This window comes from Hypanus sabinus, chromosome 17 (genome assembly GCF_030144855.1).
Source record: "Hypanus sabinus isolate sHypSab1 chromosome 17, sHypSab1.hap1, whole genome shotgun sequence".
Lineage (NCBI taxonomy): Eukaryota > Metazoa > Chordata > Chondrichthyes > Myliobatiformes > Dasyatidae > Hypanus > Hypanus sabinus.
Window position 1 is genome coordinate 14,581,023 of NC_082722.1, and position 27,475 is coordinate 14,608,497.

At 39.4% G+C, this 27,475-nt stretch overlaps 1 protein-coding gene across 2 annotated transcripts; it reads left to right on the forward strand.

Moving 5' to 3' along the window:
• The first annotated feature begins 64 nt into the window (after positions 1-64).
• ccdc113 (coiled-coil domain containing 113) lies at positions 65-27,475 on the forward strand. 2 transcript variants are annotated; one of them, XM_059992569.1, is made up of 9 exons: positions 66-237; positions 6,960-7,080; positions 8,003-8,167; positions 12,818-12,973; positions 16,528-16,608; positions 19,409-19,564; positions 24,617-24,724; positions 25,606-25,761; positions 27,218-27,475. In XM_059992569.1, the coding sequence occupies exons 1-9, from the start codon at positions 104-106 to the stop codon at positions 27,290-27,292; spliced, it is 1,152 nt and encodes a 383-aa protein (XP_059848552.1). In that variant the 5' UTR covers positions 66-103; the 3' UTR covers positions 27,293-27,475. The 2 variants fall into 2 exon arrangements, with proteins under 2 accessions (XP_059848553.1, XP_059848552.1); XM_059992570.1 differs by lacking the exon at positions 8,003-8,167 and having other exon boundaries at positions 65-237.

Sequence of the window (27,475 nt, forward strand, 5' to 3'; positions counted from 1 at the left end):
AATTGCCGGTGAGGCGACAACGCTTCCGCTCATTGGTGGGAGTCAGTCCAGTGCGCCTGCTCAGTTAGCGCCAGGTGGTTTCCAAGGCAACAGTTGGAAACACATGCTGCTCCCGGTTAACATGGCGGAAGCAGAGGAGGTGGACAATTCCAATGTCGAGTCTGCGGATCGTCACAAGGATAAAAGTGTCCAGGAGATGACTAACGAGGAGCTGCAGACGTTAGTCGATGAAATCAGGTAGCTGCGCGCTGCTTCCGGCTTGAAACTGAAAGTCTCATAACTCACACCAGGCACTGCTGGTGTGTCTCTCTCCCTCAGAGCAGGTCCAACTTTGAAAAAGTTAAACGTTGTGCTCCAAAACTGGACGTGTGAAATAAATAAGAAAATGTTGGGGACGCTTGACAAGTCAGGCAGCAATAATATGGGAATTTTAGAAATGTCACCTGACTTCGTAAACTGTGCAAAATACTTATAGAATGTGCGATTTTCTAAGGTGTTAACTATCAGAATGTTATATATAAACATACATATTATGAGCACAGCTGGCTACTCAGTCCTTCGAGCATGCTCTGTGATGTAAGATTATAGCTAATGTGATGGTTATCTCGCCCATCTACCAGCAGCAACCTTTCACGCCTTTTCTGTCTCATAAAATTATTCAAAGGCTTCTTCCTCCCTTTGGGGAAGAATCACATCACTCTGAGAAAAATAAATACCCAATAACTGAACTGCAACCGTACTACTTTTGAATCCAGTTCACTGAGCAATGATATTCAATTAGTTTTCCTAATTATTTGTTGAATATATTAGTTTTTGTAAATTATGAACAAGGCCATCCAGGTCCATCTCGACCTCAGAGCTCTGCAGTTTCTTATCAATTAAATACGTATGCCTTTTTTTTCTAGGAAGGCACAGTTGAATGGATAAAGGTTATAGAAGATCTTGCAAAGAAGATGAAGAGCATAGAATAAAAAGTTAAAATATTGTATCTACAGAAGGCTTCATAAGTTTTTTTTAGATAAACCTGCAATACAATGTATTGCTTCAAAATATGGAAACTTTTATTGTGTGAATAAATGCAAGATCCATATTATGAAACTGGTAATTGGTTTACAAAAATATAGAAAACAGAAAATAGTGTTACAGTCTAGAGAAAGTGCAGTCAGGCAAACAAATAAAGTGCAAGGAAGGGCTAGGGTGGTGAGTTGCCTCCCAGGCGGTAGGGTGCAGGATGCCTCAGAGCAGCTGCCCAGCAGTCAGTGGTCGTGATTCAGGTTTGCACCAATGATATAGGTAAATAAGGGCAGTGAGTAGAGGGAGTTAGGGATAAGGCTGAGGAACAGGACTCCCAAGTTGTAATCTCTGGATTACTCCCAAAGCCATGTGCTAGACAAGGCAGGAATAGGATGATGGTATGAGTGGATGAGGAAGTGGTGCAAGGGGCTGAAGCTAGCACGTTTAGAAGACTTGGCTGACTGGCAGGAGGCAGAGTGGGAATGAAAGGGGCCTTTTCTGATTGGCAGCCAGTGACTAGTGGTGTGCATAGGAGTTGGTGCTGGGACCACTTTTTTCATGTTATATGTCAATGATTTGGATGAAGAATTGGTGGCTTTGTAGTCAAGTTTTCAGACAATACAAAGATAGGTGGAGGGGCATGTAGTGATAAGGAATCGGGGAGGCTGCAGAAGGATTTCAACAGATTGGGAGAATGGGCAAAAAAGTAGCAGATGGAATATTGGTTAGGGACGTATTTAGTCACACACTTTGTTGGAAGAAGTAAAGGCATAGACTATTTTCTCAATGGGGAAAAAATTTAAAAATCAGAGGTGCAGTGGGATTTGGGAGCCCTTGTGCAGAGTTCCCTAAAGGTTACCTTGTATTTGAGTCAGTGGTGAGGAATGCAAATGCAATGTTAGCATTCATTTCAAGAGGACTAAAATGTAAGAGCAAGGCTGTGATGCTGAAGCTTAAAAGGCCACACTTGTAGTATCAAGAGCAGTTTTGGGCCCCTTAACTAAGAAAAGGTGTGTTGGCACTGGAGAGAGTCCAGTGGAGGTCCATGAGAATGATTCCAGGAAAGAAAGAATTAATGTATGAGAAGCATTTGATGGTTCTGGGGTTGTACTCGCTGGAGTTTCAAAGAACAAGGGGGGAGAATCTCATTGAAACCAATCAAATATTGAAAAACCTAGACAGAGTGGATGTTCCTATAGTGGGCGAGTTTAGGACTAGAGAGCACAGCCTCAGAATAGAGGATATCCATTTAGAACAGAGATGAGAAGGAATATCTTTAGCCAGAGGGTGGTGTACCTGTAAAATTCATTGCCACAGAGGGATGTGGAGGCCAAGACATTGAATATATTTCAAGCAGAGGTTGATAACTTCTTGGTTAGTCAGGATGTCAAAGGTTATGGAGAGACGGCGGGAGAATGGAGTTGAGAGGAATAATAAATCGGCCATGATGAAATGGTGGAGAAGACTCGATGAGTCAAGTAGCCTAATTGTGGCCCCAATATCTTATTGTCTTATGGGTATGACAAGGTAGATTGATAGATCAAGAGATAGATTATTGATAGATCACTGCTTATAATAGCAAGCAGTGAGTGCTTAGTGATGTGACCGAGTAGGCAAGAAAACAGAAGAATAAGTAATTTATTTCCTTTGTTTACACAAAGAAAGAAATTCTGGAACTCTCCTTCTCAAAGATTGTAAATGCTGGGACAACTGAAGCTTAAATGACCGAGATTTCTTTTAGATAAAGGTATCAGAGTATTGAAATCTAGACTGCCAACCAAATTTTAGATGCAGTTTGATTAAGGCTGAATTACATGACAAAGCAGAATAAAGGAGTTATATTGTCATTCCTACCATAAAACTGACTTTGATAGCTCAGTGTAGTAAGGACAATATTGCAGTTGATGTGACAGTATACTGGAATGGAAGACAGTCCTATCATTCATTTACAGTAGAGTTTCTTTACTGCAACTTTCCATCAATTAGTTCTCTGTTCCACACTTATGATGTCAAATTATTCTACTTTTCCTTGGGCAAGATTGTATATATCTTTGAAAATTTGTTAAGTTCCAGAATAAATCTCTCATTACATTTTGAAAAGCATCAAAAGACTGTGGCTGATTCATTATCCCTCTCAACCACATTCTCCTGTCTTCTCTTCGTAATCTTTGACGACTTGATTAACTCTGCGCCTTGCCCAATGACTTGGTCTGCACAGCTGTCTGTGGCAATGAATTCCACAGATTCAACACACTAGCTAAAGAAATTTTCCTCACCTCTGTCCTAAATGGATGTCCCTCAATACAGGGGCTGTTCCCTCTGGTCCTAGACTACTCCCCACTACAGGAATCATCCTCTCCACATCCATTCATCTATGCCTTTCAATAATATCCCACCCCTATTCTTCTAAACCCCAAAGCATAGAAGCCCAGAGGCCTCAAATGTTATTCATATGTCAATCCTTTCAATCCTGTGATAAATCTCATGAACCTTCTCTGCACCCTTTTCAATGCCAGCACATTTCTTCTTAAATAAGGGGCCCAAAACAGCTCACAATACTTCAAATGCAGTCTGACCAATGTCTTATAAAGCCTCAACATTACATCCCTGCTCTTGTTTTCTAGTCCTCTCAATACGAATGATGACATTGCATTTACCTTCCTTACTGCCAAATCAACCTACAAGTTAGCCTTTAGGGAATCCTGCACAAGGATTCCTAAGTCCGTTTTTTAAAATTTTATCCCCATTTAGAAAATATTCTACACCTTTATTCCTTCTGCCAAAGTACATGACCATGCACTTCCCTACACTATATTCCATCTACCAATTATTTTCCCATTCTCACAATCTGTCTAAGACCTTCTGCAGATAACTTGTTTTCTCAACACTACCTACTCTCTACCTATCTTTGTATTGTCCGTAAATCTGGCCACAAAGCCATCAATTCCCTTATCCAAAACATTGGCATAGAACAACGGCAAAGAAGTGGTCCCAACATGGTCCCCTAGGCACATTACTGACAGCCAACCAGAAAAGACCTTTTTATTGCCACTCTTTGCCTTCTACTATACAGCCAATTTTCTATCCATGCTAGTATATTTCCTGTAGTACCATGAGCTCTCAACTTGTTAAGAATCCATGTAGGGCACCTTCTCAAAGGCTTTCTGTAAATCCAAATAAACATCTGCTGACTCTCCTTTGTCTATCCTGCCTGCTGTTTCCTCAAAGCATTCCAACAGACTTGTCAGGCAAGATTTCCCCTTTAGAAAACTATACTGACTTTGGCCTATTTTATCATGTGCTTCCAGGTATCCTGAAACTTTATAAACTCCAGTATCTTTCCAGCCACTAAAGTTAGGCTAACTGCCCTATAATTTCCTTTTCTTCTGCCTCTCTCCCTTCTTAAAAAGTGGAGTGACATTTGCAATTTTCCAGTCCCAAATCTAGTGACTCTTGAGAAATCATTACTATTGCCTCCATAATCTCTTCAGCTATCTCTTTCAGAACCCTAGGTCATCTGGTGCAGGTGACTTCTCTACCTTAAGACTTTTCAGATTCCCAAGCACCTTCTCCTTAGTAATAGCTAAGACACTTCTGCCCCATGACACTCTTGCATTTCTGGCAATCTGCTAGTGTCTTCCACAGTGAAGACTGACACAAAATCTTAAGTTTATCTGCCATTCCATTGTCTCACATTACTACCCCCCAGCATCATTTTCCAGCAGTCAAATACCCACTCTTGTCTCTCTTACTCTTTATAGAGGAAAAAAAAACTTTTTGCATCCTCTTTTATATTATTTGCTAACTTATTTTCATATTTCATCTTTTCTTTATGGCTTTTTAGTTGCCATATGTTGGTTTTTAAAAGCTTTCCAATCCTCTACCTTCCCACTAATTTTTGTTATATGCCCTTTATTTTACTTTTATGCTGTCTTTGACTTCCCTTGTCAGCCATGGTTACCTCATTCTCCCTTTAAAATACAACTTCTTCTTTAGAAGTATCTTTCCTGCAGTTTCTGAATTTCCCCAGAAGCACCATCCATTGTTATTCTGCTGTCATCCCTTCTAGTGTCCCTTTTCAATCAACTTTGGCCAGCTCCTCTTTCAAGCCTCTGTAATTTCCTTTACTCTACTGTAATACTGATACATCTAACTTAATCTTCTCTCTCAAACAGCAGGGTAAATTCTATCATATAACGATCACTGTCTCCTAAAGGTTCCTTTACCTTAAACTCCCTAATCAAATCTGTGTCATTACTTAACACCCAATCCAGAATTGCTGTTCCCCTAGTGGGCTCAACCACAAGCTGATTTTGTAGGCATTCTATAAATACCATCTCTTGGGATCCAGCACCAACCTGAATTTCCCAAACAACTTTCATATTGAAATCCCCCAAGATTATCGCAACATTGCCCTTGGATGCCTTTTCTGTATCTGTTGTAATTTGTACCCCACATCCTGGCTACTGTTCAGAGGCTTGTATATAATTCCCATCAAGGTTTTTTTTACTCTTGTAGTTTCTTAACTCTACGCATAAGGATTCTTCATTTTCTGATCCTATGTTACCTCTTCCTAAGAATTTGATTTAACTTTTTTACCAACAGAGTCTCCCCACCTCCTCTGTCTAACTAGCCTATCCGATCCGAGACATTCCTGATGCTGGCATCTGGGAGGCGGCATACAATCCAGATATCTATTTCACGTCCACAGAATCTGTTGTCTACTCCTCTAATTATGGACTCCTTTATCACTACAGCACTCCTCTCCTCCCCCCTTCCCTCTGAATCACTATATCATCTATAAAAATGACAGAAAATTTAATTATTATAATTGGTTTCAGGTATGGCAGAAGCAGATGTTCCCTCTTTGTTTTAGTTGTATTTTTTTCCAGAGCTGAGTTTCATTATAATTGTCATTTGTATTTATTAACAGTAAATAGAATGTTTTTCTTCTCTCTCTCTCATGACTATAGACAGTAGGTAAGAAGCAGATAAAGTGATTCCTGTCTAGGAAGCAAATGGAAAATACTACTGGAAAAGTCATGAAGCCGTATGGATGTTATGAGACTCCCCTGCTCTCTCATCATAACCAATGCTCAACCAACAACTATCAGTCACTTGCAAACAGGCTTGGTGTGCATGAAGGCAGCTCACTAGTATGGACAGATGATTAAGAGCAGGAAACATAGATTAGGAATAAACTGTATTTCAAATGGCCATTTATTTCTGAGTGAAGCACTACTGGGTTCACTAGGTCCTCAGCTTTTTAGAGTCTGTTAATAAAAAGGCAATATGTATTGTATCATAATTTGGTGATGTTACAATATCAGGTGGGAAAATATGCTATGACGATGCAGAAGATCTATAAAGGGAACCAAATTAAAGTCAATAGCTTTTGGAATATAATTTACCAATTTTCTCAAGGAGGTATCTGTCTACCAACTCACTTAGGCACTTAGTGATGATTGATAAGCCGATTGAACTTGCAAGAAGGCTTTGAGACACAAAAGACTACAGATGCAGGACTCTCGAGCAACAAACAATCTTCTGGAGGAACTCAGCGGGTCACAATACATCTGTGAGAGGAAAGAAATTGTTGACATTTTGGAGTGAATCTGGATGAAGGGTCTTGATTTGAAACATGTTCTGTCCATTTCCTACCACAGATGCTGCCTGACTTGCTGAGTTCATCCAGCATTTTGTTTATTGCTCCAGATTTGCAGTCACTTGTGTCTGATATTATCAATAAATAGGTGGAAATCTTACACCTTTGTACACATCCTGTCAACTCTTTCCATTTACTTAGAATTGCTGTAAATTATTGATCATTTACTATGGGGGGTTCTTTCCCATATACTTGAGCCATCTAGACTTTCTGGAATAAGCCATGTATTATTATTGAATGATGGATAATGAAGCTATAAGATTTTTCCCTTTCTACTCAGTGCTTCCAATGCAACCATGCAGAGAGAGAATGCTATGTATGACAAGTACTATGAACGGATGGTTCCCAAGGAAGAAGACCAACAACTTCAAACAGTGCCTCCTGAACTACAAGTGGCACAGGTTGTAATCAAGTCACACTATTAACATTTCCTAGGAAGTTTGTGATGTTTAGAGCATGAATGATAGATTTGAAAGTTCAGTACAGGATCTCTGTGTCATAGGTTTGCCTGGGTTTTGCTTTTCTGTAGTTAAAAGGATCATACTTTATGGTGATTGAAGCAAAGAGATTAGCACTAGGAAGGTTACAAAGTTCTTCCTTTCGAAATGGATTAATTTGGAATTGGACAAGCTGACAATGGATCCAAAAGAAACTAAAAACTAAATGATATTAAGGACTGTGAGGAAACTGGGGCCCATTCAGAACAGACAACTACCTAACAAACTGTTTTTAGTAGTTAAAATAAAGCAAGGATAAGGTTTTAAATACTAGTTTACTTGAAGAACAGGCAGAATGGATGTAAGGAGGGCAGCAAGGAAACTAACTTACTGTCCACCAATAATGGTGTTCTGGCATACAAACTGGCTCTTTTTCATAGTCGTATATTTGAAAAATCACTCTTTCCCTCCTCCTGGTTTCCTTTCCACTATGTGAAGCTGCCAATAATGGATTTTTAAAATTATCACGTCGGATCAATACCTGTCATTCATTGGCCAGCAGTTCCTGATGCGTTTGCAATATAGTTGTGAATCTGTGGAGTGATTTGCTGCTGCAATTCCATTCCAGTTACAATGACTTCACTGTGGGCAATAATAAACTAACACCAAATAAGGGTCTTCCGAATGAGAAGCAGGAAACTTAAAAACTGAGCGAGATCAAGGCATTTTTATGTAGCATTTCAATTTATAGCTTATTGAAGTTAATTTGCAGTCTTTTTAGCTAGAGTTATGTGGCAGAAGCCATTGTATAAAAGAGGTTAGATAAAACAGTTATCTTGTATTTCATTATGAATGGTCAGAACTCAAAACGTGGTGAATTTTGTAGAGTCGTTCACGGCATCGATCCAGATCTCGCACAGCAACAATTGAACGCCTTTTGAATTTAACAGCAGAGCAAAAGTGCAACATTGCTTATAGAGAATTGGAGGAAACAAAAGAGATGTTAGCAAAACTGAGACAGGATTCAAACCATTCAATTCAGAATCTACAGGTAAGGAACAAAAACATCTACCCATTTAATCTGTAAATATTAGCAAACTTGACTCTAACTAGATACTGTAGACAGTTAGTACTGATTTTGAGTATTCATACTTCTTTAGAAGAAAGGCTGATGTTGAATCTACAATTGCTGTGATTTTCATAAAAATGTGGAATGTTCATCAGTGCCTTGATCCAAAATGTTGACTTGTTATTCCTCTCCATGGATGCTGTCTGACCTGCAGAGTTCCTCCAGCATTTTGTGTGTGTTACTCTGCAATATACAATCTTTTTTTTTAGTTTTGCGTTACTATCTTTCTCTCGTTATTCAAGGAAAACTGGCTTTGGTTCCCCCTTGTGCCTCACCTGTACCTGAAAAATTTCCTTTAAAGATTTCCCATAGTTCCATTACGAATTTTCCTGTTAACTATTATTTCTCTTTTACTTTGGCTAGATCCCTTCTGATCCCATTAAATTTTCCCTCTTCCTTTTTGAAGCTGTACTTTAGTTTATTCCTTTCACTCTTTTACTACTAATTTAAACTTTTTGATATGAAGGTTACTCTTCCCCAGCTGTTTTTCCACAATTGCTTGGTCCATTTGACCCTTCTCAACATTAGATCCAGTAATATCTGTTTCTTAGACTGAACACATGCTGATTAAGCATTTCAGATATTCTTCTTCCTTTTTCTTTAATATCGAAATGTTTCCCACTATTACCACACCATACTGCACTAGGAAAGAATATTTCAAGCAAAATAAAAATCTGTAGAGCAATAAATGGGCTGTTGTTTCACCGAAAATCAAATCATTTTATAACTTTTTATGATGTACAAGGTTGCTTTCTCTGCCCTGGTATATCAGACCTTCTCTCTGGCTCTGGTCATTAATATGCAGCCCTTTCACCAGTGCAGATACACCAACTTGGCTCAGTAGCTAACTCTGCTAACGGCCATGTAACGCAGGGGTGAAAAGGCCACCTTTCATAAGCAATACACCTCTGGGGTTGGTATGATTTGGGATTCAATCAAACGGGAACATTGGGATATTCTGATTGAAGAAACCTCAATTTGAGTGAATTGTGTGTAAATACTGCCCATACACAGTTAATGGTAGGCCAGAAATGACAGATCATACACCAGCATAAAATTATAAAGAAAGTATATTTATGAATTTTCAACTTTCTCAAATATAAAAGAGACCATTACCGTTTAACCAGTCTAAATGTGCACATAAATGTTGGAGCTCATTTCTGTAGCAGCTGGGAGTATCTTTACTCTACTTAATTCTCCTCACTAACCACTGGTAGAACTTCCCTTTATGGAATCCTCCGCCTCGTAAAACACTCTTTGCAATTGGGTCTCCCCTTTGGATGGGATCCACCAGGTAACTTCCGTGGTGCTCTTCTCTCTGCACCTCCCATCTAAAGACCCCAAACCAGACTACTGTCCTTCAGAAAACTCTTCCTTACCACTCTCTAGAATGTTCCATGCCATCCCACTCATGATTGGCTGACACAACACGCTGGACAACATGTCTCCTTATCTTTAGCCAAACCCTAAACGCTCTTACCAGCAGGACATAGTGCTTTTACAGAAAACTGCTAAAATAGGATACCTCACAGCATAGCCATAGAAATCTTAACCAAGGCATTACAGCTATAATCTTCTCTTTGGCAAATTTGACCAACATATGTTTATCATATTTTATCTCTCCTTTAAAAAAGGCACCTCATTAAAGAGCTGGAACTTCATCAAATTATAAGACCATAAAATCATAAGATATAGGAGCAGAATTAGGCAATTTGGTCCATTGAGTCTGCTCTGCCATTTCATCATGGCTGATCCAGTTTTTCTCTCAGCCCCAATCTCCTGCCTTCTCCCCATATCTCTTCATACCATGACCAATCAACGATCTATCATCCTCTGTCTTAAATACTCTGCCTATCATCCCCCACCTTAACTATACATAAAGATTTGGCCTGCACAGCTGCCTATGGCAAAGAATTCCACAGATACAAAACTCTCTGACTAAAGAAATTCCTCCTAATCTCCATTCTAAAGGTATACCCCTCTATTCTGAGGCTGTGTCCTTTGGTCTTAGACTCTCCCACCATAGTAAACATCCTCTCCACATCCACTCTTATCAAGGCCTTTCACCATTTGATAAGTTTCAATGAGGTCACCCTTCATTCTTCTGAATTCCAGGGAATACAGGCTCTGAGCCATCAAACGCTCTTCATGTGACAAGCCATTCTATCTTGAAATCATTTTCATGAACCTTCTTTGAACCCTGTCCAGTTTCAGCACATCTTCTCGAAGATAAAGGGCTCAAAACTGTTCACAATAGTCCAAGTGAGGTCTCACCAGTGCATTATAAAGTCCCAATGTTACATCTCTGCTTTTACATTCCAGTCCTCTTGAAATTAATGCTAACTTTGCATTTGCCTTCCTCACCACAGACTTAACCTGCAAATTAACCTTTTGGGAATCACGCACAAGGACTGTCACATCCCTTTGTGCCTTAGTTTTTTGTACTTTCTCTTTAATCAACCCTTTCATTTGTTCTACCAAAGTACATGCCATATACTTCCTGACACTGCCATTTCTTTGCCCATTCTAATCTGTAGCCTTTCTTCTTCCTCAAAACTACCTGCCCCTCCAACTATCTTCATATTGTCTGCAAACTTTGAAACAAAGCCACCATCCAAATCATTGACATATAATGTAAAAAGAATCAGTCCTAACACAGATCCCTGTAGAACTCTATAGTCACCGGCAGTCAACCAGAAAAGGCTACATTTATTCCCATTTTGCCTCCTGCCAATTAGGCACTGCTTTCTCTTTACTGTAATACCATGGGCTTGTAGCTTGATAAGCAGCCTTATCAAAGGCCTTCTGAAAATCCAAGTACATAACATCAACCAATCCTCCTTTGTCTATCTTGCTTATTATTTCTTCAAAGAATTCCAACAGATTTGTCAGGCAAGATTTTCCCTTGAGGAAACCATGCTGACTATGGCCTATTTTATCAGTTGCCTCCAGGTACCCTGAAGCCTCATCCTTACTCTAACTCCAGTCAGCTCCAACATCTTCCCAACTACTAAGGTCAAACTAACTGGCATATGGTTTCCTTTCTTCTGCCTCTCTCCCTTCTAGAAGAGTGGAATAACATCTGTGATTTTCCAGTCTCTCAGAACCATTCCAATCTAGTGATTCTTGAAAGATAATTAAAGATGCCTCAACAATCTCTTCAGCCACCTCTTTCAGAACCCTGGGGTGTGCACCAACTGGTCCAATGACTTAACTACCTTCAGATCTTTCAGTTTCCCCAGAACCTTTTTCTCTAGTTATAGTAGCTGTTGTTGAGGGGGGTGGCCACAAAATTTTTACTTTTTGTTCCTGCTTTGCAAAAAATAATGGGCTAGAAATGCCAAGTAATGCTTGTGCAACTTAAAGGAACTGCTGACCTTTAGTCTTTTTAACAACAGTTAATATGAGACCCCTAGTGGAGAAATAGATACGTCAGACTTACCAACAGATTGGTTCATACTGTTGGATTCTAAATGAAGACTAGTCATATTGATATTCCCCAGTGCCCTCTCAGTTTAGACCTAATATGGGATCAAGATCCCACTGATTTCAAAAGACTACAAGTTAGAGGCAAATGTAAGAGTCAATCTTAATTAATGATTTCAATTATTAGTAGGTGCTACAGACATTAAAGATAATTATTACTTTTTTAAACATTTAATATATTTTAAGATTGTTTATATCTATTTTAATATATTTTAAATGTCTCTGAATGTCAGGCAGCAAATCTATTGGAGTTACTTAACCATTTTTCAGGACAGTTTTATGATCAGACCTCTTCACAAGGCTGCCAGACACTCTGCCGGCATCCAGACCAAGCCACTAGATTCTGAGACACTTCAAGACCAGCAAGGTAGTGTCTCAGTATCCAGGCTAGGTAAATACATGTGCGGGTGAGAACCATGTGCAAAAATCTTATCCCAAGTCTTACTCATCCCATTATAAATACATAATATAAAATGCTGGAGGAACTCAGAAGGGCAGGCAGTATCTATGGAAAAAAGTGCAGTTGACGTTTTGGGCGGAAACCGACTGAAGTGTCGACTGTACTTTTTTCCATTGATGGTGCCTGGCCTGCTGAGTTCCTCCAACATTTTGTGTGTGTTGCTCAGATTTCCAGCATCTGCTGATTTTGTCTTGTTCGTAAATACATAATATGGTCATTTCCATCTCTTGGTAAGCACCACATCCACCATCTTAAGCATTCACTACCTCTCTGTCACCAGCACATTGAATACCATCTAGAAAATATACTACGTTACCCACCACTACATGTCTAATAAGACCTACTGTATTGTAGCCTTTTGTCCAGCAGGATTGCAACATTTTAACATGAGTCATGAGGCCATTAAGGACCAGTAATAAATGCTAACCTTGCCAATGATACCTTCATCCCAAAGATAATAAAAGAACCATCCTTTGAACTGGCTGCATTCCTCCACACTCAAACTTCCGTACCACCTTCCATGTTGCAGTAGAGCAGCATGGAAGAAAGTCTTGCACCAAATTTCCCGTTAATATAATTGTGACCTCTCATAAAATAGAAAACTCTGTATTTTTGTTTTCCTTTAGGCTACCCTTGAAGAAGCTGAATGTGCATTAACTGAAACAAAGAAAGTAGTCTCTGAATTTGAACACGACATTGCAACTTTCTTACAAGGCAAGAAGGAGAGCACAATTGTAACAGAAACACTCTTTAAGTACTTTGAGGACAAGATCCATGCAAAAGTGAGTGATAATTCAAGTTAATTTTTGCCAATGGAAAGCAAAATTTGACCAATACAATTAGAACTAGAACTTGGTGTACAGTAAAATTGCATGAGCTCACCAATTGAAACAGTGGGCTAGTTTAATGAATATGTGGTATGACTGTGGTGACTCTCCACTGTTCAGCGTCATGAAGTTGTGGATCAGCTGAACATCATGTTCCTTATCCACTGGAGAACAGCCTTCATTTTTTTTTTGATATGTTAATATTCAGGTGGCAGTAGCAGGCTTCAGGACGTAGACAGATCAGTGAAATAGGGTAACACATAGCAGATGAACTTTAGTGTGGAGAAGTATCACAGAAGGAAAAATGGTTGCATTTCAATTCAAGATTAACAGGGCTGACTCTAATTATACATGGATTAATGAGATCTTTAGTAAAAGGAACTATTATTTTCCATTCCTTCATTACAGATTTTGTTTTCCAGAGAGAGCCTATCAACTCTGTTCTTTAGCATCCTTGTTCCTGGGTACATGTTTTAACTGCAGTGCCATGCGCAGATTTACATAAAGAAAGAAAGAATTACTGTAACATTGAGAAGGGACCAAGTTAAAATCTCTGAGGTTATTCCTCCACTGAGTGGTATTGATTGCAGAAAATGAACTGTGCACATCAGTATCTGTTTATAGTAATCACGTGGACCATCAATGTTGTATGTGGCGTTGTTGCCAATTCTGATTTCGAGTTTGAGGTTGCTGATATTAATTCTGCTTTGAAGATTCGTGAGAGATGACAATCATTCTATTCTAACACAGCTGATAAGCAAAACATCATGACACATCAAAATCTCTGGACGCCACTCATTATTATGAGAAGTTTTCAATAAAGTGGACGGCAATAAACTTTCCTTTTTAGTTATCAAGAGGGTTGATAACTAAAGATACCAGAAAGTTATAAAGATATAACTAAAAAATATAAAATACTTGATAAAATGAAAGAATATTATTAATATGTGGAATGCACTTCCCATGAAGGTGTGAAAGCTTTCAAAAACTATTGCCAACATAAGAGATCCTGGAGATGCTGAATATCTTGAGCAACACAAATGCTAAAGGAACTCAGCAGGACAGGCAGCATCAGTGGAGAGGAGTAAACAGTTAAAGATTCAGGCTGAAACCCTTCTCCACGACTGGAAAGGAAAGGGGAAGACACCAGATTTAGAAGATGCTGTGAGAGGAAGGAATAAAAGTTAGCTGCTGAGGGGAAGGAGGGTGGGTGAGGGTAGGGGGATGAAGTAAAAAGCTGAGGTGATAGGTGAAGGATTGAAGATGAAGGAAACTGATAGGAGAGAACAATGGCCTATGGAACACAGGGAAAGAGGAGGAGCATGAGGGGGAGGTGATGGGCAAGTGAGGAGAAGAAAAGATATGAGAGGGGAACTAAAATGGGGAATGGAGAAATAGGGAAAGGAAAGGAGAGAAATTATCAGAAGCTGGAGAAATTGATGTTCATGTCATCAGGTTGGAGGCCACCCAGAAAGAATATGAAGTGCTGCTTCTCCAACCCAAGTATAGCCTCAACATGGCAGTAGAAGAGGCTATAGACCAACATGTCATGAATTTGGAGAAAGTGGGAGGGGCCAAAAGAGAAATTGTTGAGGGTGAGAATGAGTTCCTCCAGATGGAGGAGGGTGGTGGTGGAGGGGAACTGGTTAGGTCTGTTGTCCAGAAAGAAGAAGAGACCATTAAGGCCTTCTTCATGAGGGATAGAAGTGTAAAGGACTGGACATTCATGGTGACAATCAGGCGATCAGGATCAAGGAACTTAAAATGTTTGAAGTAATATATGAATTTGAACATGACATTGCAACTTTCTCACAAGGCAAGAGGGGGAGCAATATGAAGATAGTTGGATGGGAGATTCCAGAATCAGCGAGGTCAGTGATGGTGCTGGAGGCAGTATCTCATGTTCCTTAGTGGGGTCCTGTTCAAGGAGTAAGAAAGAGAAGGGGCCTGAGACTTGCCGCCTGGCCTTAGCAAGGTAGGGGTCTGTCTAACAACAATCTTCTTGTCTGTGGGTTTGATGGTGAGATTGGGATTGGTGGGGAGAATGGAGGGCAATGCTTTTAGAAGGTATGAGGTTTGAATATGAGAGGGGAGAGCTGATGTTTAAAATGTAATAATGATAATATTGTATCTCTGCTCATAGACAATTATCAGTGTTGTGGAGAAAGAGGAAAGAATGGGATTCAGAGAGCTGACACAGGTTTGATGGGTTGAATGTCTTTATGTAATTTGGTTCTAGGTGCAGACTACAATTATATCTAGCCAGTAATTGAAAAACAGGCCCAAAGAGTCTTGATCACAGGTAGCAGTGAGACTACTCAAATTGCTTTGAGCCAATGCATGTGACCCTAGGAATAATCAAATGCTTTGTGCATTGTCAGATGAGTGTGACTGACTGAGACCACTGGGATGCAAAATGGTCCTTTATAAAAGCAATCCAGTTAATCCCCTTTCCATACCTTGTATATTTTCACCCATGTACATATCCACATACATATCAATTCTGTTTTGAAACTCAAAATACTGAATATACTTCACCTTTTTACTTAGTGAGCTGTTTTTGAATGCTTTCTTGTAAGATTTTGCAAACTGAATGATCTCTCAGTGCATCCATTAAACCTATTACTTAACTGACAATGCTCTGACAATTTTTTCAATTCAGCCACACACACTGAAATAGACTCCCGTTCCTTTTGATTCCACATATGAAACCTAAAGTGTCCTGCAATCAACAATGGGTTTAGTTCTAAATGTTTCTGCATTACTTTCACAATATCAGTGAAGCTCATTTCTGCTGGTTTGGTTGGAGCAGTTAAACTTCAAAGCATACTGTATTCCTTTAAACCCAGTGCACTCAGAAAAATTGGTACTTGTTTCTCACTGGCGATTTCATTTGCTTCAAAGTACTGTTCAATTAGAGCCACTTACCCATTGAGTAATCAAATGTGTTTATCTTTTGAATATAGCCAGCCATTTCTTCTCTTCTTTTTATGAGTATTATCATCTGGCCCTCACTCTTTAGCAACCAGTGAGTTCCTCCATTTTTTACATTTTTTGTTAGACTTGATCATGCCTTCCCTTCCATGAATATGTGCTACACTGCTTTTTTTAAAACTCTACTGTTCCTCACTGTAGTTTTCTTTTAACTAGCACACCAGGCTGTGCTTCAACAAGTCAGTTGCCACCTCGAGTTCACTAAAGATATCTTGAAACCAATGCTATGAAATGAATTAATGAATAACTCATAACGAATTTTTTAAATGAACAAGAATGCTTATACAAGATTACTGAATATTAAATGCATAATATTATGAAGCTTTAAACTTCACAGTTCCTTATGCCTTGAGTTGGGCTTCTTTTTTCAGCTCAGGCCACATCTTCACAAATCACCGAGTATTTAATATTTCCAGTAAGCATTTTGCATGCTCTGAATAGTGACCAGTGTTAACTGTGAGATATGTTGCATGTTAATCTACACAGTATTTGACTGGTTGTTCTCCCTCTGTCAGGAGATGCTGATCGATAAACTGCAGCTGAAGAATCATGCATGGAAGATGCTGAAGGCGAAAATGCACCAACAGCTCCAGCTGGTTTGTAAAGGGGTGGAGGAAGGGACAGACTGAAGCACGGTCAACAATCTATCATCTCTGAAATGCTAAGCTGTGTCAATTTTGTTGCAGGTCCTTTGAATCCCAAAGTCCGTGCTGTTATCACCTTTTTGATGTATGATATTTATTGAATTGCTGCATTGGAAAGGGTGAGGTGATGCAAGGAAAAAGTTACAAAGCAATGTGCAGTGACCCTTGTTGTGCAAAGAACTGAGTCATGCTTGTTGAGTAGAGCATTATCCTGCAACAGCAGCAACCCAGATATAGACATTTGTAATTAACTATCGCATGCAGCATAATTACAATTTTATATAGCACTTTTAACACAGTAAAACATCACTATACCTGTGGTAGCCATATAACCATATAACAATCACAGCACGGAAACAGGCCATCTCGGCCCTCCTAGTCCGTGCCGAACTCTAATCTCACCTAGTCCCACCTACCCGCACTCAGCCCATAACCCTCCACTCCTTTCCTGTCCATATACCTATTCAATTTTACCTTAAATGACACAACTGAACTGGCCTCTACTACTTCTACAGGAAGCTCATTCCACACAGCTATCACTCTCTGAGTAAAGAAATACCCCCTCGTGTTTCCCTTAAACTTCTGCCCCCTAACTCTCAAATCATGTCCTCTCGTTTGAATCTTCCCTATTCTCAATGGGAACAGCCTATTCACGTCAACTCTATCTATCCCTCTCAAAATTTTAAATACCTCGATCAAATCCCCCCTCAACCTTCTACGCTCCAATGAATAGAGACCTAACTTGTTCAACCTTTCTCTGAAACTTAAGTGCTGAAACCCAAGTAACATCCTAGTAAATCGTCTCTGCACTCTCTCTAATTTATTGATATCTTTCCTATAATTCGGTGACCAGAACTGCACACAATGTTCCAAATTTGGCCTTACCAATGCCTTGTACAATTTTAACATTACATCTGTCACTGTGTAACACCGGGGAACGGTACTGGCAGGGACGGGTCCGTCACTGTAACAGTGACAGTGGTTGGAATGTTACCAGGCAAAAGAAAACAAGCTTATATATACATAAGAGTTTTTCAGGATCTTGGAGTATCTTGTGTTGTTTTGAAGACAATAAGCAATTTTCTAAAGTGTAGTCAATGCTGTATTGGAGGCCTATCTGCACATGTGCCAACAACAATGAGATAAAGAGAAGATGAGCTAATTTTAGAGATGTTTGGGAAAAATATATTGGCCAAGGTATTTGCTGAAAACTCTTTCCTGCTTTTTTATTTAAAGATTAATGCCACAAGAGCCTTGTGACAGGTGACAAGGCCTTGATTTGACATTTCCTCAAAAACAATGTCACCTCTGATACTGCAGCTTTCCACAAAATATGACCAAGTAGGGTGTCTAACAGATTAGTTAAAGAGGAAGGGCATCTTAAAGGAGGAAACAGAGGGGTTTGAGGGAGAGGGTAGATTACCAAAGATACAACACCTAAGAATATGCAGCAGAAATAAGATGTGAACTGGAGAGATCCAAAGAGTGATGGGGCTAAAGGAGATTACAGGGGATGGGTGGGGTGAGGCTAAAAAGAAATCTGAACACTGAAATGAACATTTTAAATGTTTTGCATTGCTGGACCAGGTTAGGAGAATTTATCAGCAAGGACTTGAAGTATTATTGTTTGTAAATGGAAAAAAGAACTTTGAGATAGACTTCAGACTTTAATATTGGTGTGAAGGAATGCTGAGGTGAGATTAAGTGTAGATGGCTTCTTGAAAGGGAACAGATATGATACTGGAATAAAATACATTTTATGGTCAATTGGACAGTGAAAATGTATTGACATTTTATGGATGCTCCCAATGGTCCTTTCATTGGACACACAATCCTTGATTCAGATTGGTGGACATAAAGAGGCAATTGAGGGGAAAACAGGAAAATATAGGGAGCAGGAGAACAATGGCGAAGGAAATGATTAGATGAAGGGATACTGAATGATACAGGCACCAATCATAAAGTTACTGAGGAGCATTTTTGTGATTGGGTAGCCAAAGAGATCGGATTTCCTTCCAGTATATCATAATGTACTTAAGTTTCTCTGGTGCAGTGAGCCTGAAAGAAAGACTGGTTTCCTGGTGGGTGGGTGAGCCTTCAACACTGCAATACATCTTGAGGGCAATGTCAGACAGGTTGGAAGTGGCAGAACTGGAATTTGCAAGCCTGAATTTGAAGTTCATTGGAGGAGAGGTTATGATGGATGAGTTGTCCAAAATTGAGGGTGGAGGAAGCATATAAATTATATTTAATAGGTAAAATAAAAGTGTTTGTTTTCTGAATCCAGTAATCTCAGATTGTTTCAGCTACAGATTAAATTTAAAATTTAAATTGATAGCTGAATCTAAGAAACACTGTCCCATTTAGTAACTAAATAACAAGTTCACTTTGTTGCCAATCAATATTACTGAAATGCATTATTCCATTGATTTGAAACATTCGCATATCTCGGACAGCAACTTCTGATTTTTACAACTAACCTTTTGATTTGCACATAAGTCATGGTGAATTCTTTTAGCCTCATTATTGTATTCATGGAAAGATCCAGCCTAAAGAAGCAACACAAATTTAACATCCTTTTGTTTCCCCATAAGCTCTGATTTATCTTTTACAAATGAGTCTCAGAGTAGAATCAAGTAAAGATTGCACATCCCCTTGGTCAGCTGTGGAATGGTGTTTTGGGAAGAAGGTAGAAAACATGAATACTAGTCAGAAAAAAGGAAACTTTTCTTATATTTGTCTCTATTTATAGAAAGAAGAGGCAGGAGAGATGCTGCGTGAAGTTGACTTCCAACAGCTGAAGATTGAAAACACACAGTTTTTAAGGCAGATTGAGCAGTATAATCTGGACCTCCTCCAGCTCAAAGTAACGACAGGGAAAACACAAATTGTTCTGAACTCCTATAAAGTAAGTTTCAATTTTTCTTATTGATTGTGAGAATTTGATTATTGCTGACAAGGTGAGTACTTATGATTGTCTTTGAGAATGTAGTGTGAACTGCCTTCTTAATTCTTTTGAAGACGCTTCCATTGCTACTGACAGGAGAACTCCACAATTTACATCAAAAACACTGAAGGAACAGAGTTATATTCCCAAGTCAGAATAGTTTGTGACTTAGAGCAGAAACTGCAGACAGAATCCACACTGTCTTTGTTCCTCTTAGATTATGGTTTCGAAAGAAGCCAGCAAAGTAGCTTTGGTGAATAATTACTGTATGTTTTGAGGTGATATAGTGTACGTAGTGTGCTGGTAGGATTGAGAGTGAATATTGATGGTGTTGAATGAAATCCCAGTTAAGTGGACTAAAAAAGCAATATGGAGAGAAAAAATCAGGTATGAGCTCAGTCTAGCCAGGAATATAAAAGGGGATAGCAAAAGCTTTTTTAGCTATGTGAAGAGAAAGAAGATAGTTAAGAACAATGTTGGCCCCTTGAAGAATGAATTGGGAGAAATTGTTATGGGAAACAGGGAAATGGCAACAGAATTTAATGCATACTTTAGATCTGTCTTCACCAGGGAGGACACAAGCAATCTCCCAGATGTATGGATGGGCCAGGGTCATAAGATATCAGAGGAATTGAGACAGATTGACATTAGGAAAGAAACTGTGATGAGTAGACTGGTAGGACTGAAGGCTAATAAATCCCCGGGTCCAGATGGTCTGCATCCGAGGGTTCTAAAAGAGGTGGCTCAGGAAATTGCGGATGCATTGGTAATCATTTTCCAATGTTCCTTAGATTCAGGATCAGTTCCTGAAGATTGGAGAGTGGCTAATGTTGTCCCACTTTTCAAGAAGGGAGGGAAGGAGAAAACGGAGAACTATCGCCCTGTTAGCCTAACGTCAGTCATGGGGAAGATGCTTGAGTCCATTATTAAGGACGAAATAGTGGCACATCTAGATGGCAGAAATAGGATTAGGCCGAGCCAGCATGGATTTACCAAGGGCAAATCATGCTTGACTAATCTGTTGGAGTTTTTTGAGGGTGTAACAAGGATGTTAGACGAGGGTAAGCCAGTGGATGTTGTGTACCTAGATTTTCAGAAGGCATTCGATAAGGTGCCACATAGGAGATTGGTGAGTAAAATCAGAGCTCATGGCATTGGGGGCAGGGTTTCAACATGGATAGAAAACTGGTTGGCAGATAGAAAGCAAAGGGTAGCAGTGAATGGGTGTTTCTCAGACTGGCTGGAGGTGACTAGTGGGGTACCACAGGGCTCTGTATTGGGACCACAGCTCTTTACGATTTATGTCAATGATTTAGATGAGGGCATTGAAAACAATATCAGCAAGTTTGCTGACGATACTAAACTGGGTGGCAGTGTGACATGCGAAGAGGACGTTAGGAGAATACAGGGAGACTTGGATAGGCTGAGTGAGTGGGCAGGTACTTGGCAGATGTCATTCAATGTGAATAAATGTGAAGTTATCCATTTTGGAAGCTGGAACATGAGGGCAGAGTATTGTCTGAACGGTGTAGAGTTAGGTAAGGGAGAAACGCAAAGAGACCTAGGAGTCCTAGTTCACCAGTCAATGAAGGTGAATGAGCAAGTGCAACAGGCAGTGAAGAGGGCAAATGGAATGTTGGCCTTTGTTACAAGGGGAATTGAATACAAGAGCAAGGATGTTCTTTTGCATTTGTACAGGGCCCTGGTGAGACCACACCTGGAATATTGTGTACAGTTTTGGTCTCCAGGTTTAAGGAAGGACATTCTGGCAATTGAGGAAGTGCAGCGTAGGTTCACTAGGTTGATTCCTGGGATGGCAGGGCTGTCTTACGCAGAGAGATTGGAGAGATTGGGCTTGTACACGCTGGAATTGAGGAGATTGAGAGGGGATCTGATTGAAACGTTTAAGATAATTAAAGGATTTGATAGGATTGAGGCAGGTAATATGTTCCAGATGTTGGGAGAGTCCAGTACCAGAGGGCATGGATTGAGAATAAGAGGTCAGTTATTTAAAACAGAGTTGAGGAAGAGCTTCTTCTCCCAGAGAGTTGTGGAGGTGTGGAATGCACTGCCTCGGAAGACGGTGGAGGCCAATTCTCTGGATGCTTTCAAGAAGGAGCTGGATAGATATCTGATGGATAGGGGAATCAAGGGATATGGGGACAAGGCAGGGACTGGGTATTGATAGTGAATGATCAGCCATGATCTCAGAATGGCGGTGCAGACTCGAGGGGCCGAATGGTCTACTTCTGCACCTATTGTCTATTGTCTATAATATACTGATGTTGCTGATCTTTTAAGAGATGTTGTTGCTGTACTCATCCAGTCAAGTGGAGACTATTGTATCAACCTCATTTGTACGGTGTGGATGGCAGAAAGGAGTCAGTAGCTGGCTATCCAGCTTTTGTTCTGTTTATTGAAGTCACAATATTTATATGTCTACTTTATTTAGATTTCTGATCAATTGTGATACCCAGGATGATGATGATAGGGGACTTGAAAACAGTAATGCCTTTAAATCTCAGGTAGATGGTTAGACACCCTTGTTACAGATGACAATTGCCTGTCACTTGTACAGTGTGAATTTTACTTGTCACTTATCAGTGCAAACCTGACTGTTGTCCAGGTCAGGCTGCTGGCAGGCATGGGCAGCTTTACTTCCTGAAGAGCCATGAATGCTATTGAATGGTGTGAAATCAGTCCTATTCCTGACCTAATTATTGAGATGTAGTGTGGAGTAGGCCCTTCTGATCATTTGAGCCATGCCACAATTCTAGCAAATCCCCCATTTTAATGCTAGCCTAATCACAGGACAAGTTATAATGACCAAACAACCTACCAACTGGTACATCTTTGGACTTTCGGAGGAAATCGGAGCACGCAGAGGAAATCTACACTGTCACAGGGAGCACTTACTAACTCCTTACAGGCAGCGCAGGAATTGAACCTGGGTCATCTGTACTGTAAAGTATTGTGCTAACTACTACATCACCATGCCCCCCATGACAAATGGTCAATAAAGATGATTGACCTCAAGTCACTTTCCAAAAGAACTGTGGGAATATCCTGGACAGAGGTGATTGACCTCAACAACCTACCACAATCACTTTCTATAGTATAGGGCTGAAAAAGAGCAATTGCTTACACCTCATTTTTGTCTATGTATGAACCATGGTTGCAAAAGATCTTGATTTAATTGGCCTGAAAAAAAAGCAAAACAACATTTAGTAAACAACTTGCAGGTTCAAGTGCCGTTTGCAACACTATTGCTGAGAGGTTCCATCGCTTTGCCAATGATTTTAAGCGGACTAATGTACAGTCATTAGCTGGATTTGCTAGGTCTTGTCTTTCGTCGACATGCTCTGCTTTGGTAGTTTTCCACACAGTGTATGCCACTATAACAGCTGAGTATAGTCCCATTGTCTATCCTGTATCCAATTCCTTCAGCCATTTCTTCCTGTCAATCGGTGTGAAACAATTTGAGTGAAGGCTGATTTTGATACTGTAAAAATCTTGTCAGTTTGTGATTCAAGGTGGGTAGAAATGATGCAAGTTAATTTTTGGCTGCGGGCAAGCCAAAAGCTCAATGAGAATGAGCATTTTCATCTGTCCATCTTCTTTCATTAGCTGATTACATGTCTATCACCGTTTATAAATTTTGATCTACAGAATGGTTGTGAGAGCAGTGTTTGTTGTATGATGCTTTCACTACTTTTCATGCAAGTAGCCCTTTGCTGTAGCTTTGTTAAGCAAGGAAATAACTTTTAGACGTACCTATTGCTGTTACTGGAGGCATTCCCTTCTTCGTTTCTTTGTTTCTTATTCACATATAGTTCAAAGTAATGATGTTCATAAACAGAAATATAAGATCTGTTTTGTTCATATTGATTCATATCATTTTACTGGTATGAGCTGGGCAAGGGGGTAATGCAAAAGAGTTTCCTTTCACCTTTCAAGTTTGAAACTGGTGGTAAACATCTCCTTACTCTGACTCCAACACAGCACTGGCATCAGCCTACCTGCCATCGATGACATTATACAGAAAGGTGCTGGAAAAGGGCCAGTAGCATCATGAAGGATCCCACCCACTCTGTTCATGGACGTTTTGTCCCACTTCCATCAGGGAGGAGGCTATGTAGCATCCATGCTAGGACCATGAGACTCAAAAACAGTTACTTTCTCCAAGTAGTAAGGCTGATCAACACCTCCACCACATCCGCAACCACCACTACTTTATTATTTCCTTTCAGAGTCACCTTATTTATAGACATTCCTCTACTTAGAGTCACTTTATGGATATATAATCAATCTATGAACATAAGCTATCTTAAGTATTTATATTTATTGTTTTTTTAATTATTGTATTCTTTATCTTATTGAGTTTTTTTGTGCTGCATCTGATCCAGAGTAACAATGATTTTGTTTTCCTCTACTAGAGTACTGGAAATGACATTAAACAATATTGAATTCTCAATCAATAAGAAAACAAAGCACTAGGCTTAATTCTTTATAGGATAGGCTCACACTCTGAACTCACCCGCAACTGATAGAAAAATGGCAGTTTCCCTCCTGGCCTACAGTAATGTTATGAATGGAATAAACTTTAGAGATTTAGGATCTTTGATTTTACAAATTCACCTTGCAAAATAAATTGTGTGTGTGTGTATATGTACGCACACGTGTGTCACCTGATTTTTTTCTGTTTATTCCTGCCACTGATGATTCAATTTTGAAAGATATTTATGGTCAAAATTAGAGTAGATGAATAAGGGAGGTAAATGTTTTGAAATACAAGTTTAGATTTTAAATATTTTGCAGGAGGGGAAGGAGGTTTATAGAAGGGAAAGGGTGATGAATCTGTGAGATTCATTCATTTAGAGACGTAATGCCTAAATTACAGATTTGTTTCGGATTATAAATGATTGCAGTGATAAAATCTTAAGTGTTTCCAATTTTAGTGTTGTTAAAGTATCTGTTATACTTTCTAATCTGTGATTACTCTCCACTACTCAGAGGAAATTACAGAAAATGCTGGCAGAGACAAAACAACTTATCAGTGAGATTAAATCGAGATGTGAACTGCTTCAGAAGATTGAACTTGAGACCACAGAAGTGGAAGAAGTAGGTGATAACACAGTGTTTTATAGGAACTAGTAACTTTGCTTTTACTGAAAAATGACTACAGGATAGTCAGCACTCTGTAAGAGTTGAGAGTCCAAGCCTCCCCAGTTAGGAGCCATCTTCAACTCTTCGTTGTTACAGTTCAATACCACCTTATTTTTTTTATACACCCAAAACATGTGTGCATCCAAGCCTCTTACTCCTCTGTCCCCGATCCAGCTTTGCAAACCCCATTTTCCAGCCCTCATCTTAACCATCAACCTGACCTGCCTTACCAGTGCACCCACCAAATCTCCCACAATTCTTTAAATCTTTCCCCCATTACTCCCCAAATCACTGCAATCTTTTCACTAGTATAATATCCAATAACCAGTCTTGGCAATTTGCTCCTTAACCCATCCCCTAACAAACTTCTCTCCAACTTGCTAACTCCACATTGGAGGAAGATCTTGGGTAAATGTATATTTTTACATTCATTGGTGCTTTGGACTCTTGCATTAGGCTTCAAAACATTTGAAACCATCCCAGCCTCCCCTGCCCTCTCTAGAAATGTTCCTGTTGTTGGAGATGTCAGGTTTGGGTGCTGCAATTCTTCATGATACAGGTCTGGGAGCTGTTGCAGTTGTCTTGAATCAGAAAGGGCCAGTGATTGTGTATTTTTCAAACTCAGGACACTGACCATAAGCCTGGTCTTGCTTAACCATAAGGTAAAAAAGATTGTTTACTCACTAGTGTCAGAAGCACATGTTTTCTTTGGGTTTCACTTCACTGACAAAATATGAATGTCTAAAAGCAGCATTCTTAATAGAGTAAAATGTATGTAAAAGCTGAAATTTGATGAATTTTTCTGAAGCAATTTATTTGTCTATTTTTTTACACAGGACAAAGCCAAAGCAGAGAGGCTAAACAGGAAGTTTCGAAATGACATTTCCAATTACAAAGTGCCAGACATTCTTGAATATGTACAGGAGACCTGGAATCACTTTGACCTAGACAAAAAAATGAAAACCTGGGAACGCAAGGTGGATGTTGCAGAGGTGAGTGTCACTCTGTGTGGGTTTGGGAAGTAATGGGAAAGGGGACTGCATTTAGCCTGCAGGCTTGATAACTACTTACAATTCTAACTGTACATAATTGCAACTATGATACCTGGAGTAAATATATAACCAGCATAGAATTGTCTCTTAAATGGCAGAATGTATATGATGTAGAGGGACAGCCAGCCAGTGGTGCTGCTGTGTTGCAGTTCCATTGATCTGTGGGGGGGGGGGGGGCATTCTTATCTTGTGAAATTTTCATAAACTTTGTGACTGTGTGGATTTCACATTGCTCTGGTTTCCTGTCACATCCCAGAAATTTGTGGGTTGGTAGGTTAATTAGCTACTGTAAATCGCTCTAGTGTGCAGGTGAATGTGAAAATTTGGGGCAGGATAATTGATGGGAATGTGGGATGAATAAAATATTGAGAGTGTAAGATTGGTAAAAAATGGATATTTGATGGAATCTTACATATTGCGCAACTCCATGAGAGTAGCTGATCTCTGTCAGTGTTTGCAAGAGTGAACAGATATCTGCTGAGAAATGCCAATCTATCTTTCTTGCAAATGAACAATCCCATTCAAACCACATGGTATACAACTTTATCATGGTTAATGGGTCCCTTTGTATATTTTATCATGGAATAATGAGAAAAATGTCAAAACATCTTTGAAATCAAATAAAACTTCTTTATATAGCGGCTACGCATGTGAATAAGAACCTTAAAAGAATATGTAATCATGCCCTCTAGTCTAGTTTGTTTTCTGTGTCATCCGGATGATTGACTGTGCTATAGGAAACACAAAAGGACCAATAAGTTCTAAATTAATGTTTTCACAGTTAATGATAGGTGAGATCAGTAAAGTTAATGGTGTAACATTCAGAAAGAGGCTGCAAAGACATAAATAAAGCAATTGGGGTATGATTAGGATCATAGCAGCTTTATAAATTATCCAAGGTATACAAATGATGCTGTATGTGCCAGTATAAAAAGCCAATCTACTTCAAAGTATTGGAGTTGCTTTGAAATGTGTCTGTACAAATATCCCTTTGACGTATGTGGGGTTGTGACTTGTGAAAAATTATAAACTTGGATTAGCAGAGAGGCACGAGTTGCTCACAGAAGAGCAGAAAAGGAGGAGAACTCCTTTGGGTAGGAAGGAATGCTTTAAATTTCACATCTACTGCCATTCAGAAATTATCTACAATGCATTTACTACCTGCCATATTAATGTCACTGTAATAGATTAGACAGGGTGGAAAATTCAAGTCCAGAAAACTAGTGGTAAAAGTGAAAGATAATCGTAAATAGATCAACTTCAGGGTAATAAAATGAGAGATTTAAGAGGTTGTCAAAAAAAAAAAGCTGTTTCAGAAGGAGAGACAGATATTTACAAGGCTTTGAAAAAGGAGATGTGATCAACTAGCACTAATTTATTTAAATTTGTCTTCCAGCTGTCATACAGAACTTACAGTAAAACCTGGGAAAAAATAAAAAAGTACAATGATCAAGGTCAAGACATAAACTGATACAGAATGAACAGGCCAAAGTCAGAACATGTCATAAACTCATGAAGGAACAACATTCACAAAGCTCCATTTAAACAAAAATGAATTTACACTTGCTGCAAAAGACCCATGTGTGTTTCATGCCGCTAGATTATTTGGCTTTATAAGTATTTAAAAAAAATAAAACCAGCTTTTGATACTGTG